General features: G+C 40.8%; 1 protein-coding gene across 1 annotated transcript in view; it reads right to left on the bottom strand.

The window, feature by feature from the left end:
• Positions 1 to 11,825, bottom strand: part of smoc1 (SPARC related modular calcium binding 1) — a 43,301-nt gene extending 31,476 nt beyond the window's left edge. The window contains exon 1 of the mRNA XM_070920559.1: positions 11,736 to 11,825. Coding sequence (XP_070776660.1) covers positions 11,736 to 11,825 — 90 coding nt within the window. The remainder of the gene's footprint in view (positions 1 to 11,735) is intronic.
• Positions 11,826 to 15,264: the final 3,439 nt, after the last annotated feature.

Raw genomic sequence — 15,264 nt, 5'->3', positions numbered from 1 at the left:
TGTTTGACAGCAATCAGTTGCTACAGTATTAGCGAGGATGACGGGACCTGGCATTATCTCCTGAGGGAAAACAGCCCCTCCTATTAGGCCAGTAATGGCTGGGGTTGAGACCCACCCGACATCCCATAATCAAAACCAAACAAACACATCTAAATTGAACAGACTAACGTGTAACAGGAGCTATTGCTGGACCTGCTGAGGAACACACGCTGCTCAAAATAACATTAATTACCTAAACCTGTGGGGAGAAACTCGCTCATACTCCCTTCATGCAGATCACTCAGCAAAGTTTTAAAGCAAAGTTGTTGTTTTTTTTATCATAGCGCAACAGGCAGCACGGCAAAGATTTAAAGAGAGGCCAAAGCTCCAAATAATATAATGGAGTACTGAATGCACCACTGAGGGAATAATCTCACTTTAACAACCGCTCAGAGGACCTTTAATTTCCAAATAGAAGAACAAGAAGAAATATCTTTAATGGACAGGGAGACAGCTTAGATATAAATCCCCTAACATTGTGAGGATATGGTGTCCTCCTCTGCCTGACGGCCCACCAGAGAGTTGAAGTCAAAGAGGAGCTGAAGGTAAATACCAGGGGAGTTACACGATGGTTTGGTACTGATATCTTGACCGGGAAACAATGAGTGCTGAGATTCTCACATTTAACAAGCCAAATTCCCCCTATACACACAAACGCACACATCTCAGCCAGAAGCACCCAGAGCCCCGAGCTCTCTCCCTCTCCACCACTCATAAAATAAGTGAAATGCAAACCCCATTGTGCAACCATTACAGCATTAGCAAAATGGTCTATTTTTTACCGTCACTGGCAGGGAATCTGTTCCAGCCCGAGCCACAGCAGTGAAACAAGAAGAATATGATTAGAAAAGAATCATTTTTATATATGCACGCTTAAAGGCCTGACGGGGGAAAAAGCAGCCAATGTGAAACGGAACAAAGGTAGTAAATAAACAAATCTGTGGATTACGTCTCCTAGATGCAATTAAGTTGAACTTTCCAACTGGCTTAATGTGGAAAGGGGAGAGCTCATTTGTTTGGGCAGATCTGGGTATAAAAACAAACGTATATCAGGACATAAACAGTTTATCCCACTTTCACATGTATTACACTTGTTGGCTTTTCCTTTAGTAGATAACAGGCTTGCTAACATGTCTAACAACATGTCAGCTGATTTATATCCCCGACACACCAGAGCTGTGGTGACAGGAATAAGAAGAGTGAGCACAAATACAAGTCCTGTTTCTGGGGTGAATACACATTTGTCTTCTATGTCAAAACCTGGTGCCTACATTACCCACAATGCAACTCCACCGCCGACGGTCAGAGATTCAGGTGTGTTATGCTAGTAGCAGCTAATGTAGCCTTGAGCCTCTAGCCTGCAGCAGAGATGAGGAGCGGGCTACAGAGGTCTGGTGAGCTCACACGCTGACTCAAGTGACGTCACAAAAGGTTCAGACAACTTTTGCAGTAGTATTCCCGAGACTACACCTGTAAACAGATTCTGATGTATAAAATCGGTGGAGTTCCCCACTAAAGGGCCATACCAGTGGTGATGCATGTTTTAGCCAACTAAACAAATCACTTACACTTTACATCTGCTAACAATTGTTCAAACTATGTGACTGTGTATTGTGTATGTAGTGCAGACCTCAAATCAATCTGCCTGAAAACAAAAATGTATTACCAAAACATTTAAGCTTACATTCAGTTTCAAGAGTCTGTTAATAGATATTAATATTGTATTTAAATTAATGGAACTAGCAGATGGTTGGAACAGTAGAAAAGTACATAAAATGACTTCACAAGTTCACTATGATGCATTACACAAGTCAAACAAGGTTTTGAACAAGAGTTTACATGTCAATTTTCATACAAATTGAAATAACTGGGTGCTTTTTATAGTCGAAAAAATTGGGCCCAAAAATCTAAAACGCTTTAACCTGCTTTTGAAAATGTTCAGAAAATACGTAACGTCTACATGGTTTGTAGCTGAGGAGCGAAAACTTGCAAACCCACTGGGGTGGTCCTTTGATTTAGTAATTAATGATGTTCGTAAGTACAGTTGCGGTAGCAGTTGTGGCTTGTCATTGGCTGACAATGAGTCGTGGTGTGTGCTAGTACGATACCGTTTATGAGCTGCAAAGAGAGATGAGGTTTCAAACCTGCAGCAAGGCCTTCCAGCAAGCTCGATGTTCTTAAGGCTGATGTTGTGGCTGTACTGCAGTCACTGTTAAAAGTCAAAATTATACTCGACCAGTCTACATCCATTAAAGCTACTTAATACCTACTGGTTAGTTTTAAAATCTTACTGCCAAAGCTTTGAGTTTTCATCTCCAAATAACTGTAACGGAAACATCTTAATTACTTAATAACACAAGACAATTTGGGTGAATACATTTTTAAAGACATGTCAGCATGATTTGGCGTCATTTTCCAGATCAGATTTAATCTGGGCTTCACAGTAAAATTTCCTTTGATAATTGAATTGAATGAATGATGATTTTTCAGGGGCGAGTGTTAATATTCATGCCTTGGAAAAAATATTTTGCTGCGTGGTCTATGTAAAACTGGAGGTGGAACAATACAAATACAGGATGCGGTATGTTAGTTATTATAGAGCGCAATTTTGCCAGTTTCTCCTGATTTTTCTGATTTAAACTCAATTTAATCAAAAAGTCTTTAGTTGGAGAAGCTCACTTCAATGACAGCCCTCTCCGCTTTGTTCTAACAGGAGTCGACTGAAGCTCATACCCTGCCGTGATCACTTGGGATGGTTAAATCACATCCTGTGTGGTTGAAAAAATGTCTGTTCTGTCTAACTAACAGGAACATGCACTTTGACATGAATGACATCACTGCTTCTAAGGAAAAGGCTTTTTCATGCACAGATGGAGATTCATTACAAGCATCAGTGTGTGTGTGTGTGTGTGTTTGTGTGTGTGTGTGTGTGTGAGAGAGGGAGCTGTTTGTGCCAGCTCCATGCTAACGTGTGACGGCCTCATTATCCCCTTTGGGCACAACAACAACAAACAATGCAACAGCACCAACACATACATAAATACATACATATATGGCCATCTGATGCATCCCTGTGTCATTAATCACCGGGCGTTTTTTTGGCATTCACTCACTAGCCGACAAGTGGATTAGTCAAATGGAGGGAAAGGAGAATAAAAGTGAGCCAACCACAGAGGTAACAAGCCAATGAAAGTTGTCCACCAAAGTCAGGGCTAATTGTGTACTGTTGTGTGCTTTTAATGGGCAGAGGTAATCACTTTTGTCCGATAATTAGCATTTAGTTTTCAGGAAATCTATAAAGCGAATGCCATCCGTCATGCTGTTTCCATTAACACACTTGACTTAACCGTGTTATAAAAAAAGTGGAGAAAATAAAAAGGAATGTATGAAAAGCTGCGCCCTTCCTCTCCTCCCCCTTATTCCTTTTAAATGTCTAATTGGGGTTGGTCTTGAAAAAGTAACCTGTAATTTAACATTTTCAAAGTAACCCTTTAAAACCCTTAAAACACAGTTCTAATATGTTGTGAACTGGCAAGCACTAAAGGAGCTGGACAACTTTCACACGGGAGGTGCAAAGTGTGTGTGCTGCTCGCAGCAGGAGGGTGAGGATTAGGCTTAAAACATTAAAGTGTAGTCTCCTACTCCACCATTTCTTTTAATTTGAGCTCTTTATGTAATTACTGTCATGTTTCGGTAAGTAAAGTTTTAGCAAAGTTGTTTTTTAAGTTGACTGGTGGAGAAAGCGCAGAGCAATAAAGTCAAGAAGGATAGAGACTTTAACACTAACAGTAATAACCTTTGGTTTTCTTTCATCTCTTTCTGGGCTGAATCTACAAAGACATGAAGGACTACAAAGAAAAATGAAGGGTTCTGTTTGTCTGTAACTTAACTGAAGTATCAAGCAGTCTGTTGTTGATTCTGCTGAAAACAAACTGACAGTTATCCACACGCTTAAAGGCAGCATTATAGTGGTATCTGTTTGTTTTTGGGGGTTTTTACAATTGGTGTAATGGAATCATCAAAGCATAAGTGCCATTTGTCAGCTATGCTTTCTTTTTAAACCTGAATTAATACTTGGGGGCAGCAGAAACAAGCTGTACACACAACATTGATATATTATTAACTTTTAAGCTGATATGGTGAATGTGAGCATCATTAGTATTTATTTGGAGTTATGTTTCTGGCCACCTAGCAAATGTAAGTCCAATATTCACTTTCTTTTAGCTCTGTTTTTGGTCTCTACCAACTCTACCTGGCTCTTTAGCTGCTAAATGCTCCCCTATGTTCACCAGCTAGTTGCTAACTGTGTGCGTCTGCTGGGCAGGTAGCATCTACCCACATCTAATTTGATTCATTGTTAATATACAAATATTTAATTTAGCAGCTTTTACGTATTGTTATGGTTGTAGACTCTAGTAGGTTTAGATCAGATTAAGTCGATGAAAAATGATTTCACACAACGCTGAAATCACACTTCCTCTTTAGATGATGTCAGGTTATTAAATACAAGATTAACGAGGAGGATGACTTCCTTATGTTCCTTTTTGAAGTGGTGTAAAGAAATCAAAATGAAGTAAGGCGGAGAGGGAGGTGTTCTTCCTTTTCGGAAATGGCTCTAAATCTGATTAACAACATTCCTTGTTTGTCACTAATGCTACATCCTGGCTACAGAACAGTCAGCTGTATCTGCTGTTCCCAGGAAGTGTGCGTGCGTGCGTGCGTGTGTGTGTGCACGCGCGCGCATCACACATTACAATAGATTTCACACCACTATTGCATACTCAAGCTGAGACCACACACTCGCTCATATCAAAGGAAACGATTAAATATGTGGCAGAGCAGAGGCTAATCTGCTGAGCTAGTTTGATAGGGAAGGGGAAGTGTTTCTGCCGTCCTGATAATCGGAAGGATTACAGAGAGCCATAACTCTTTCAACAGGCAGTATTCCTCTCAAACAAGCTCCGGTGCATATCTCTAACACACTGAATTTACATGGAGCAAGTTCCCATAGTGGACAAGACAATTACGTAAATGTAAATGCACCCCATAAACCAGAACTATCAGGAGGATCTGCAGAGGAAAGGACAGGCTGAGTGAAGTAGTGATGATCCGTGCCTGAAATCACAGAGTTGGACTGACTGCATTTCATTACAGTGATTAGAAAGCCCCGAAATTGAGCATGAAATGCGTTTGCTGATTACACAGTTATCAGAGGGAATCGACATATGTAAGCAATTTGATTGGTCACTGGGGGAGTCACCCTTAAAGCCATCTGTCAGTGTCCTGTGAAATATAAGTGGAGCCTAGGTGTCTAGTCAAGTCAGGCCTTGGCTTGTGAACCTGAAGTTTTACTGAAGTTTTCAGTAAAAGAAATTTGTTTGACATTTAATGGAATTCAGTGGTTATTTTGGGGCTTTAAAGTTGTCATTTAATTTCTTAGCGTGCCCCATTTCCCTCAACTTGTCTCGTTTATTCTAATTCAATTAGATTTCCTACATTTTCCAGAATGCCTCTCAACAACCCCCACCGAATAGATGTGATTTTTTTTTTTTTTTTTTTTGCTTTCAATGTTTCTTTCATATGAGTTCTTCCTGTATGATGATGATGTGTGATGCTGGGGCAAATTGTGTGACTAACAAGACTTAGAGTCTATAAAGTCTGTAAAGAAACCACAGTTTTTCACAGAGACCATGACTGTCTGCACCAAACTGCATGGTATTCCATCCAACAGTTGTCAAGACTACCTCATGATGGTGCTAGAGAAAAATTTCATGGCAACTTATCCAATAGTTGTTGAGATGTTTTCGTCTGGACCAAAGTGATAGACTGACCGACACTGCCATGCTAGAGCCATACCATTGATGTTTGAGAAACATCACGTTGATGAACAATTATTGCCCACTTAGTGACAGGACCCCAGGATGGCAGTTTTCATCTGTTTTACAATCCAACACTTTGGTCCAGATCATGAATTCTCAACAACTACCCAGAATGCCTTGAAATCTGTCATGACTATCCCTGATCCCCAGAGTATGGTTCCTATTTATCATGACCTCTTGTCCAGCAAATGTCCCCTTGACCAACACTTAGTCACTCACTTGAAAGGACAAGTGAGTGACTGTGAATATTCCCTCGAGGACAAATCCTGATGCTTTGATGAACCCCAAACCTTTCCTATAGCACCATCAATGGGCCTAAATTCCCACTTGTAAACAAGAAATATCAGTTTCTAATGGACACACTGAAAGAGGATAAACTAAAACATTTGCTTCTCTAGAGCACCACCCTCAATGTCATTTTCATACACAATATATTAAATATCACTTGCCAGATTCACTTAATTTGCTGTGAATATTCCTAATCCAACAAGGATCAATTTTAATGTTTTGGTGACAACCTGACCTTTCCTGTAATACCTCTCTACCTTCTGTACACAAGAAACGTCAAAATCTAACGGACGGATTGTCATAAAATTCCTCCATGATTGCATGAGATTTCCTCTAGCACAACCCTTAAATCTTTATACACAAGAAATATCAAAATGCTACAACTAGATTGCCATGAAATTTGCTCTCAATGTCAATGATCCTCAGAAAAAGTATGAGTTTTGTAATGCTGTGCCCTTTTTTCTTGCACCACCATTACACCATAATTCCCATGTGCACATACAATATTGTATAATGCAACAGGCTGGTTGTGGAGCACATTCATGATCCCCAGAGGATCCTTTTGAGTTTCCATCATCTGTTCAATAGCAATATACTAAGCAGGAACAGCAAGGTTCTAAGAGCAGTAAAATCATGCATATGTTTGTTGTTGCATCAGTATTCAAACTCACACCACCGTACAACAAAAGAACCCAAAACCACAAGCTTCATCACCAATAACTGTTTTAAGGGATTTTTCCTTTAACTGGCTAATCAGAAACTGCTGCTGTACAAAAAGTCCGGACAAAGTTAATCTGAAAGGTTTGTATTTCATGACTTCTCTTCACAGAAGACGGTGATGCCAAACTATGACCTTATCACTTTGCCAAGAATGTTTTTTCCCATAAAGACTAAATAGAGAAATGTGCACCACACATCTGCGTGATTATGGTCAGCAGCTCTTCTTCATCCCAGTGGTTTGATGCTTAAGGGACAAACTTCTCACTCTGTCCTCTTTAATATCTCTCTTTCCATTTCATGTCGATGTCTATAAAATACTGTGTAACACTTATCCTAATAATAGGCGTCCTTCCTTCCTTAATTGCACACACATGCTCCAACTCAAAACACAATATAACATTTTACATCGATGTGTTTTAACTATCCTGTGGTTTATTTTTTAATTCTCCTTCTTCAATCTGTCCCTCATTTCCATCAAAGCCCCCTTGTAATGACTTTTTTAGAAATAAAAATTTGATTCTGTCTTAATTGACACAACTTTATTATGTCCAGGGGTCAAAAGTAATTACAGCCTCTCTTATTGCTTTAGTTATGTACCTTCTAATGTACATATAATTCTATGTGCAGCATACTAAATCAGTAATTCTGCTTTCACGTACATTAAGTAGATTTTTGCCAAAATATTGCACTCATCTTCTTTTGGAAAGGCATTGATTACATGTTATGTTGTCAGAATCAGAATCAGCTTTACTGGCCAAGTATGTGTGCACATACAAGGAATGTGACTCCGGTTTTAAGTTTCTCTCAATGTACTGTTCCAAAAACAGTTGACATGATAAAATCATCCCTTTTTTAGTTTGCTTTGAACATCTTCTCCCTCATACGGTGATCTGTAAGAAAGCGTTCTTATTAAGGCAAGGTGGGTTTGTTGGGTCTTGGGTCTCTTCACATGGACTGCTCTGTATGTAGCTCAGAATATCCTCACTTTTCGCCCTTACTATCTAAATTGTTCTGGAGAGTTCTCATTTGAACAGCTGTCCCAAGTACTGACAAACACATTCCCAGCACATTGCAGGAATGGTTAGGATTCCTTAAAAGTCCGGTCCATTTGTTGCATTTCTTCATCATTGTTTTATCTTGCTGCTGTCCAGCCTGTTGGCTGCAGAATGACAACAGCACTGCTGAGTTGACGGGTTTGTAAGATGCCACTGATTAAAAGTTTCAACCAAGTAGTTCGGTGTAAATACTAAAGCTCCAGTCTGTTATATCCAGTGTCCAGTAGCCAAATACTGACAAAGAAAAAGCACAACTTTGGATACTTTTTCATTAATTCCTTAATCTGCTGAAGTCCAACACATTCCGTCTATTTTTCGTTATTCTGTCCATTGTTTAGCTATTTGGTGTTGTACCTGCTTTCTCTCAACCTGTCTCATCTGCAGTGGCAAATTCATTTTGACATAACGGAGGTGAGCTTGTTGCTTTTGTCTGTTTCTTTTAAGTGCAAGAGAAAACCAGGCAGAAAAAATGCTGTCTCTACCTCTTCTGCAGTTCTTTTCTCTCACATGATTTCTCCACATCAGTGAAGATGATGAGCCTATAAAGAATCACGAGATACTGACACCAAACCCGGAACATGTATGGCAAACCACTGATAGACATTTCTGGGGTGAATAAACCTTTTAAATGTCAGAATTCTTTTAAGTATCTGTTTTCTTATTCGTTTTCTCGCTGTCTTAAAGAGTCCAGTGCTCCATTCCTTTGTGCACTGTAAGCATAATTAAGAGTCATTAGCTGACCATACAGTAATCACACACATGCTTGCATGCATCAACACACACACATGCAGACCACTCACACCTGCACTGTGGCTGTGATCTACCTCACACCAATAAAAAGGCTTTCCTGCTTTTGAACCGGGGCTCTACTTTCCCAAGCTGGAAATATGCAGTCTTGGCTGCCTCACCGCTTGGGCCGGGCTGTTTACGTTTGTTTTTCAATGAGTTTATGAGTCTTCACTGATGCTGTCACCAAAGTATGCAGGTCGACTGCTCATCACGTCCCATCCCTGGCACTCAACAGGTTGATTTGATGAAGGGGATTAAGGATAGATGATTTAGAGTGGATGGCATCCTCATTTGTTAGCCCCCCCCCCCCTCCGGGAAAGTGTGAGAAAAAATGTAGAGGAAATAAGACTTTGCCTGCCTGCCCACCACCTGCCTTGTTAGACACATCATTGACACTGGTGCTAAGGACCAGAAAACCTGCAAAATGTCTTGTTGCAGTCATTAACACCTGCAACTTTGATCCTCTTAGACTGTAAAAAAAAGAATAATTTCACATAAAGATACATAAGAACGTTTTTGGGTGAGACCACTATTACTGTCTTTGAATTAAAGTAAACCATTCAGACTGTGACCCGGCAGTTTATGCAGAAATTGTGTTGCGCTACCATCATTGGACAATGTGTGATCACCATCCTTCACCATCATCACACACCTTCATCTTCTGAGTGGTGCTGCCCTGCCTCTAGCCGCTGAACAAGTTGCTAAAACAATAAAGGAGAAGTTACACTGAGGAGGGAGTGGGAAAGACAGACTTATCTGGACTGCACCAACAGCAACAATCACAAGGCAAAACGTTTATATTGTCTAAAGTGTCCCAATCACTCGTATTCCCCACTTTTGAGAAATGTTGGACTTGTGAACTTATTGCATCATGGAGCCTCCGGGGAAATGAGAAAGGAGCCGTGCTATGCAGTGAAGTTAGCTCAGGCTTTCACCCCTGATATCAATGTGGAAAGTGGGGGTGTGAATTCTGGTATAACGGCAGCTGTGAGCAATGTTAAAAGTATCTAGTGTGGTGTGAGTGGGGGTGTGCAGAAGGCCGAGTGTGACTATTCCTCCTCTGTGCCCAATCCAGGCCAGGCGGAGGATGAAGTGGATGCAGAGAGTTTAATCTTATGGCGATAAAGTTGATAAAGATGCTACAATGGCTCATCGAACCGTGGACACGTTTTCAGCATTTTATTGCTTCTCTGCTGAAAAGCTTTTGTCTCTAATGTGACAACTTTTCGAGGACTAAGAAGCAGCTTTGTTTTCAAATTGACATCACCCTGTGTGTTGGAGTTTATCCAGTGTGGTTTTGAAAGGGTTTCCTAAAGCTGAGGGTGATAGAGTTTCTCAGCCTGCAGAGGAGCATGAAATCCTTTACAGGAAGAAAGCAGCAGTTTGGAAAATTTCACCACAGCAAGACAGCTCAGAGAGGTCGTCAGTCACAGAAAAGTCCAATGAAATCACCTTTCTCTTTTCCGATCACCTGTTGTATCATCCTGTGTGGCTCACAACAGATCTGCCACCTGAATCAGTCACAAAATGAATATAGCAAACACCAAATTCACTTGTGTGAAAGTAAAATCACACACTTGGATTTTTTCATTACTTGGCCAGTAGGAAAACAATTATAAAGTGAGTAACAGAGAAGTGATTACGCAAAGACTCCATCGAGCCATCTTGACCACAGTGTCTTGTGTAGGGCGGGAGGGTTTCAAAGATGTTGTGAAATAGTTCCAATATGTGAGAGAGTGTAACATATTCATCCCCTCCCTGAGTCACCCCCCGACCACAAATATTACGCTGCATCTGTGAAACAATGCTGTTCCCCATCACTTATTTTCCTCTCTGCCTGGGCAGTGCCATGGGTGTACGCTTCAACAAGAGGGGGGACAAATGAAGTGAAAGAGCGTGTGTGAGAGGGGAGGGAGTTTAAAAAAGAGAGTTGGAAGGACATGACGGTGACAAGATCCGTCCCAGAAAAGTAGAAGGGATAAGAGTCGGGGTGCTGTGGTGAAGGAAATGCAGGTTAAACTCTGGTTAGTGATCACAGTGAACTGAACATCCTTTGTTTATATTCCATAGCCTTAAAAATAGCCTGTTATCATGTCTTACTCTGTGATTGCAGCATCATAAGTTAAATTTTCTTGACAAAAAGTACACAAGTTGTATTTTGGTGGGTTGAAGTATTGCTAAACCACCTGGAGAGAGGCGGCAATCAGGACTAGAGTCTCTTTCTGTAGTGACTCAATGTGATCAGCTGACAATTTGAGGAACAAGTCTCAAACTTACAGCCATCGACAGCCGGAGTGTCTTTTTTTGGAAGAGTAAAGCAGCTGATCACTGAGTAACCCACAGTGCTGAAGCATAGAGACTTGTTTCTCAAAAATAAATACAATGGAGGTCTTGAAAAATCCTTTGAAAGTTAGGTGGTTATAGTTTGTGGGTTCAAGAAAAACAACATTATGCCTCAAAGCATTAAGATTGTAAATATTACTTATGATTCATTACTTATGGCAGCAGCAGGGGTCCTTTACTTGACAAAATCAGTAATAACTTAGCTATTTAATTAATTTATGTCTCACTCCCACAACATGCTGTTTTTGAGTCGTTGAGTTTCAGTCTGGAAAGTCCTTGAATTTGACGCAGTTTGTTGACTTTATTGATTGCTTGGTGGGACTATTATTATTATTATACCAGAAAATCAGCAATCGCGGTCGTTTTATACACTTGGTTGTGCATAAAAACCTCATGAATTGCGTAATACACCTGAGCACTTATAATTTCCAGTAATATGGATCTCATATCCACGTCTTTCTATACTTCTATGAGTTTCTCTCACAGGAAGATTCCAGTTTAAACACCTGAGGACTGTCTGAGAAGTTACAGATTATAGTTATATTTTTGTTGGGAGGTGAAATATGTACTCTGAAGTATTATTCTCTACCTAAAAGAAAGAGCAGCAGACAGATGCACTCACCCGTGAACCAGGCTTCTGTGCGGACACTTGAGGCAGGTAACGGAGGAACAAGTGAGAAAAGGTGAAGAGAAGGAAACGTGACAATAACATAGTTGACGGTCAGTGAGCGCGGAGCAGGCGGCGGCAGGTAGACGGTGTGTGTCCGTCTGTCACACTGATGGCCAACAGGTCCAAACCGGGAAAATAAAAACAACAGCACGCTCCAAAAAACACTCCTTCACTCTACTTTAGCTGTTTTCCTGTGTCTACTTCTCCGGTAACTGTTCACATAGTGCCACGCGGGGGATGAGAAGTCATGACTCGGCGGTGACCATGGTGATCGGTTTTATCCACTGCGGGAGGTTCAGCTGTTCATCGCGGCTTCAACAGGTTGAGTCGCGCCTGTATCCATTGCAACTTCATTTAAAAGCAAAGGAGGGAGAAGCGGCACTGACTGACACTCGCAGCTGACCAATCGCAGCGAGGGAGGGGAAGTCTAAGAAAGCCACGCCCACCTTTAAGTGGTCCAAGATGAACTCTGCGGAGAGGAGGAAAGGCTGCTGTGGTCAGTCAGGACAGGAGCCGGAGACTCGGCAGCTGCAGGGACACTCGGTGTATTATCAGCAGTCTTTGAGGACAGGGACAATGGACGAGCAATTGTGAAGTCAAATTTTAGGTTCTCATCCCCATTCAGAGACACATAATGCTCTGTAACAGCCGAGGATCCTGCTGCCGTGACATTTAGCCTGTGTACTTGGGTTACAATGGAAAACATCTATTGAGGAAAGTCAATAGCTGTCACAAGCACTGCAGGGGGTCAGCCTGTGTTTGTAGATTTGTGTGTGTGTGTGTGTGTGTGTGTGTGTGTGTGTGTGTTGAAGGGATGAGGATTCAGAGGCTGATTGGGCAAAAACAGCTGTGTGTGCAACTTTATCCCTAATTATTGTTCACAATTTAACTTGCAGCTGATCAATATGAAGAACTCAGTGTGGAGAGATTTAATCAAAATGAATAATATGTAGTCCATGACACGCTGCAGTGCCAACACTTAAACTTATTAACACACACATTCATTAGTGTTTCTGGAGAGTGAGGATTTCTTGATTTGCGAAGATTGTCAGTAATAAAAATTAATAATGTTTGCTCATGATGCACTATGAATGAGAGTAGAGCTGGGCGATAAATCTGAAATAAATATAAAATTATCAATAAACATTTTAACCAATATCAACATATGTCACAATAAAGCAAATGTATATGTATCAAAATTACATATAAAAGAATCAAGTGTATTATATTTTTAATAATAATTTTTAGGGAAACATTTCAGGTGAAAATATTGTACGTTTTGATCCACTATGTTAATTTAACAACTAGTTACAGTTACGTCTTACATTCAGATTTTACACGTAAAACTTATGATAATCTTATAAGATTTGCACTTTTATCACTTGAACTAACCAAAACTATATAAAATGCTTACAACAGTAAATTGGTAATTACACATTAGTGCATTATATAATGATAATAATCCAATAGTACGCTGTAATGTGATAGTATAACACTGGCCAGGGGCCTTTTTTCTGCTTTAAGGGTATTTTTACTTTTGTTACTTCAAGTACATTTTGTTAATAACACTTTTAATGAAGTGACATTTTCAGTGTAAGACTTTTAATAGAGTATTTTTGTGTAACAGTATTTCTACTTTTTCATAAGTAAAGGATCCGAATCCTCCTCCGCTGATCATATTGCATTATTGTCCGTCCTGAAAAGCACTAGATGGACTCTGGTAACTGGTCCCACACTGTAGTCGTCCCACAAACTCTCAACTTCTGGCTCCCACGTCCTCTTTCCCTCTGTGCTCTCTCTCTTTCTCCATCTTCCCCTTTCAGATAAATTGTGTGGCCCATTGAGAGCCCGTTAAAAAAGAAGGTGGAGAGACCAAAGAGGGTGAGCGAGGGAAGCCGACTGTTGAGTGCAGGTGTCCGGCTTCAGTTCAGCAACCCCTCAATCCACAGAAACTGGGCTTTTAAGAGCTGAAAAGGGCCATCCGGTCACCCTTTGCTGGAATGGGTAACCCCCCCCCCCCTCCCTCAATCCCCTTCTCTCAGCCTTTGTCCCTATAGATATTTTTTAATTGTTGGCTATGACAGTTCAGCGGCTTTTTGAGTGCCTCAGTGAAGAGCCTTGTAATTAGAGCTATTGAGCTGCTGGAATTGGCACAATTAGGGTCAGCATTAATGCTTTCTGTGTGCACCAGGCGGTTTGAGTAAAGGCTGTTTTCTCAGAAAGGATGGAGAGAATTTGTGAAGAGGGTCAGGCCAAATGCAAGAGAAGAAAAACGAAGGGGCAGTTGGACATAAAGGGAGAAAAATAGAGGACTAAACGAACTGGAGACTGGGAATGATCTGGATTATTGTTTATTGGACCACCGTAGAGACTCAGCAGAGAGTCCGTGTGGTATCATTATCAGAGCTGTGAGAGGTGGGATGCGCTTCACTCCGGTGCTGTTTCTCACCCCAGGGGCGTCATCCCCCCCCCCCCCCCCTCTGCTCGGTGCCAGCTGGTCCACTCATGTCCTGGTGTGAGTGGAGAAATGCTGTGGGAGGTGAGGATGAGGAGCAGAGAGGGGGAACAGGAGTGTCTCTTGGAATGTTAACGAGATCAGTTTATATCTGCTCTTCCCTCTCGCTTCAACCCTCCACCCCTAACAAAGAAGACAAAGTTTTCTGGGGTGTAAAGCTGTTGTAGGGAAAGCATGGCTCGACACTTTAATTCTGTTGTCATTTGGCCGAGCATGAAAGAAAACCTCTGACAACAAAAACAAAAAAGGAATGAATGGACGCGCTGAAAGGAAATGTATTTCCCAATTACTGCAGCTTCCAAAGACGCCCCAGCCGCTGTCCCCCCGCCGGCTTACACCAACTATATACGGCCGAAAATTAGCAGGTGTCTGTAGACACAGAAACAGACGGAGCAGGACAGAGGCCACCCAGAGATCTGACGGCCGGAGGGGAGGTGGATTTAGCACAGATGTTCAACCATGACGTCACATGTACAAAAAGTACAATTTAGACACACACAGAGTGCACATGTGGTATGCTGAGTGTTGTGGGTAAAAGGAAATTATAAAGGAGGCACAAACTGGTTAGTTGTCCCATTATCTTTTACAGTTATTCATAGTATAATACTAAATGAACCACACTCTTTTCAAAATAAAAGCTCCATTTTCATTTAGCAGCCCCTCATTGTTTGTGCATTTCAATAGTTGATATTAGTTCTATGAAACCACATGACAATATGATATAATGTCTACATTACTAAAGCTTACTAAAACCATATATTTTAGAGGGCAATGTTACTTTCTACTTCTACTCTACTAGATTTCAGAGAGAAATATCCTATTTTTATCGCACTAGCTTTATTTGGGAACTGTAGTTAATAGTTAGATTTCAGATTAATTAATCAATAATTATTATACATTGAAAACCAACCAACTAATATATAATAAAATATAACAATATAACCACTTCATAACTTTGCACAATAC

This window comes from Enoplosus armatus, chromosome 15, assembly GCF_043641665.1.
Source record: "Enoplosus armatus isolate fEnoArm2 chromosome 15, fEnoArm2.hap1, whole genome shotgun sequence".
Lineage (NCBI taxonomy): Eukaryota > Metazoa > Chordata > Actinopteri > Centrarchiformes > Enoplosidae > Enoplosus > Enoplosus armatus.
Note: the sequence above shows the minus strand (reverse complement) of the source record. Positions and strands in the feature narration are given on the sequence as shown.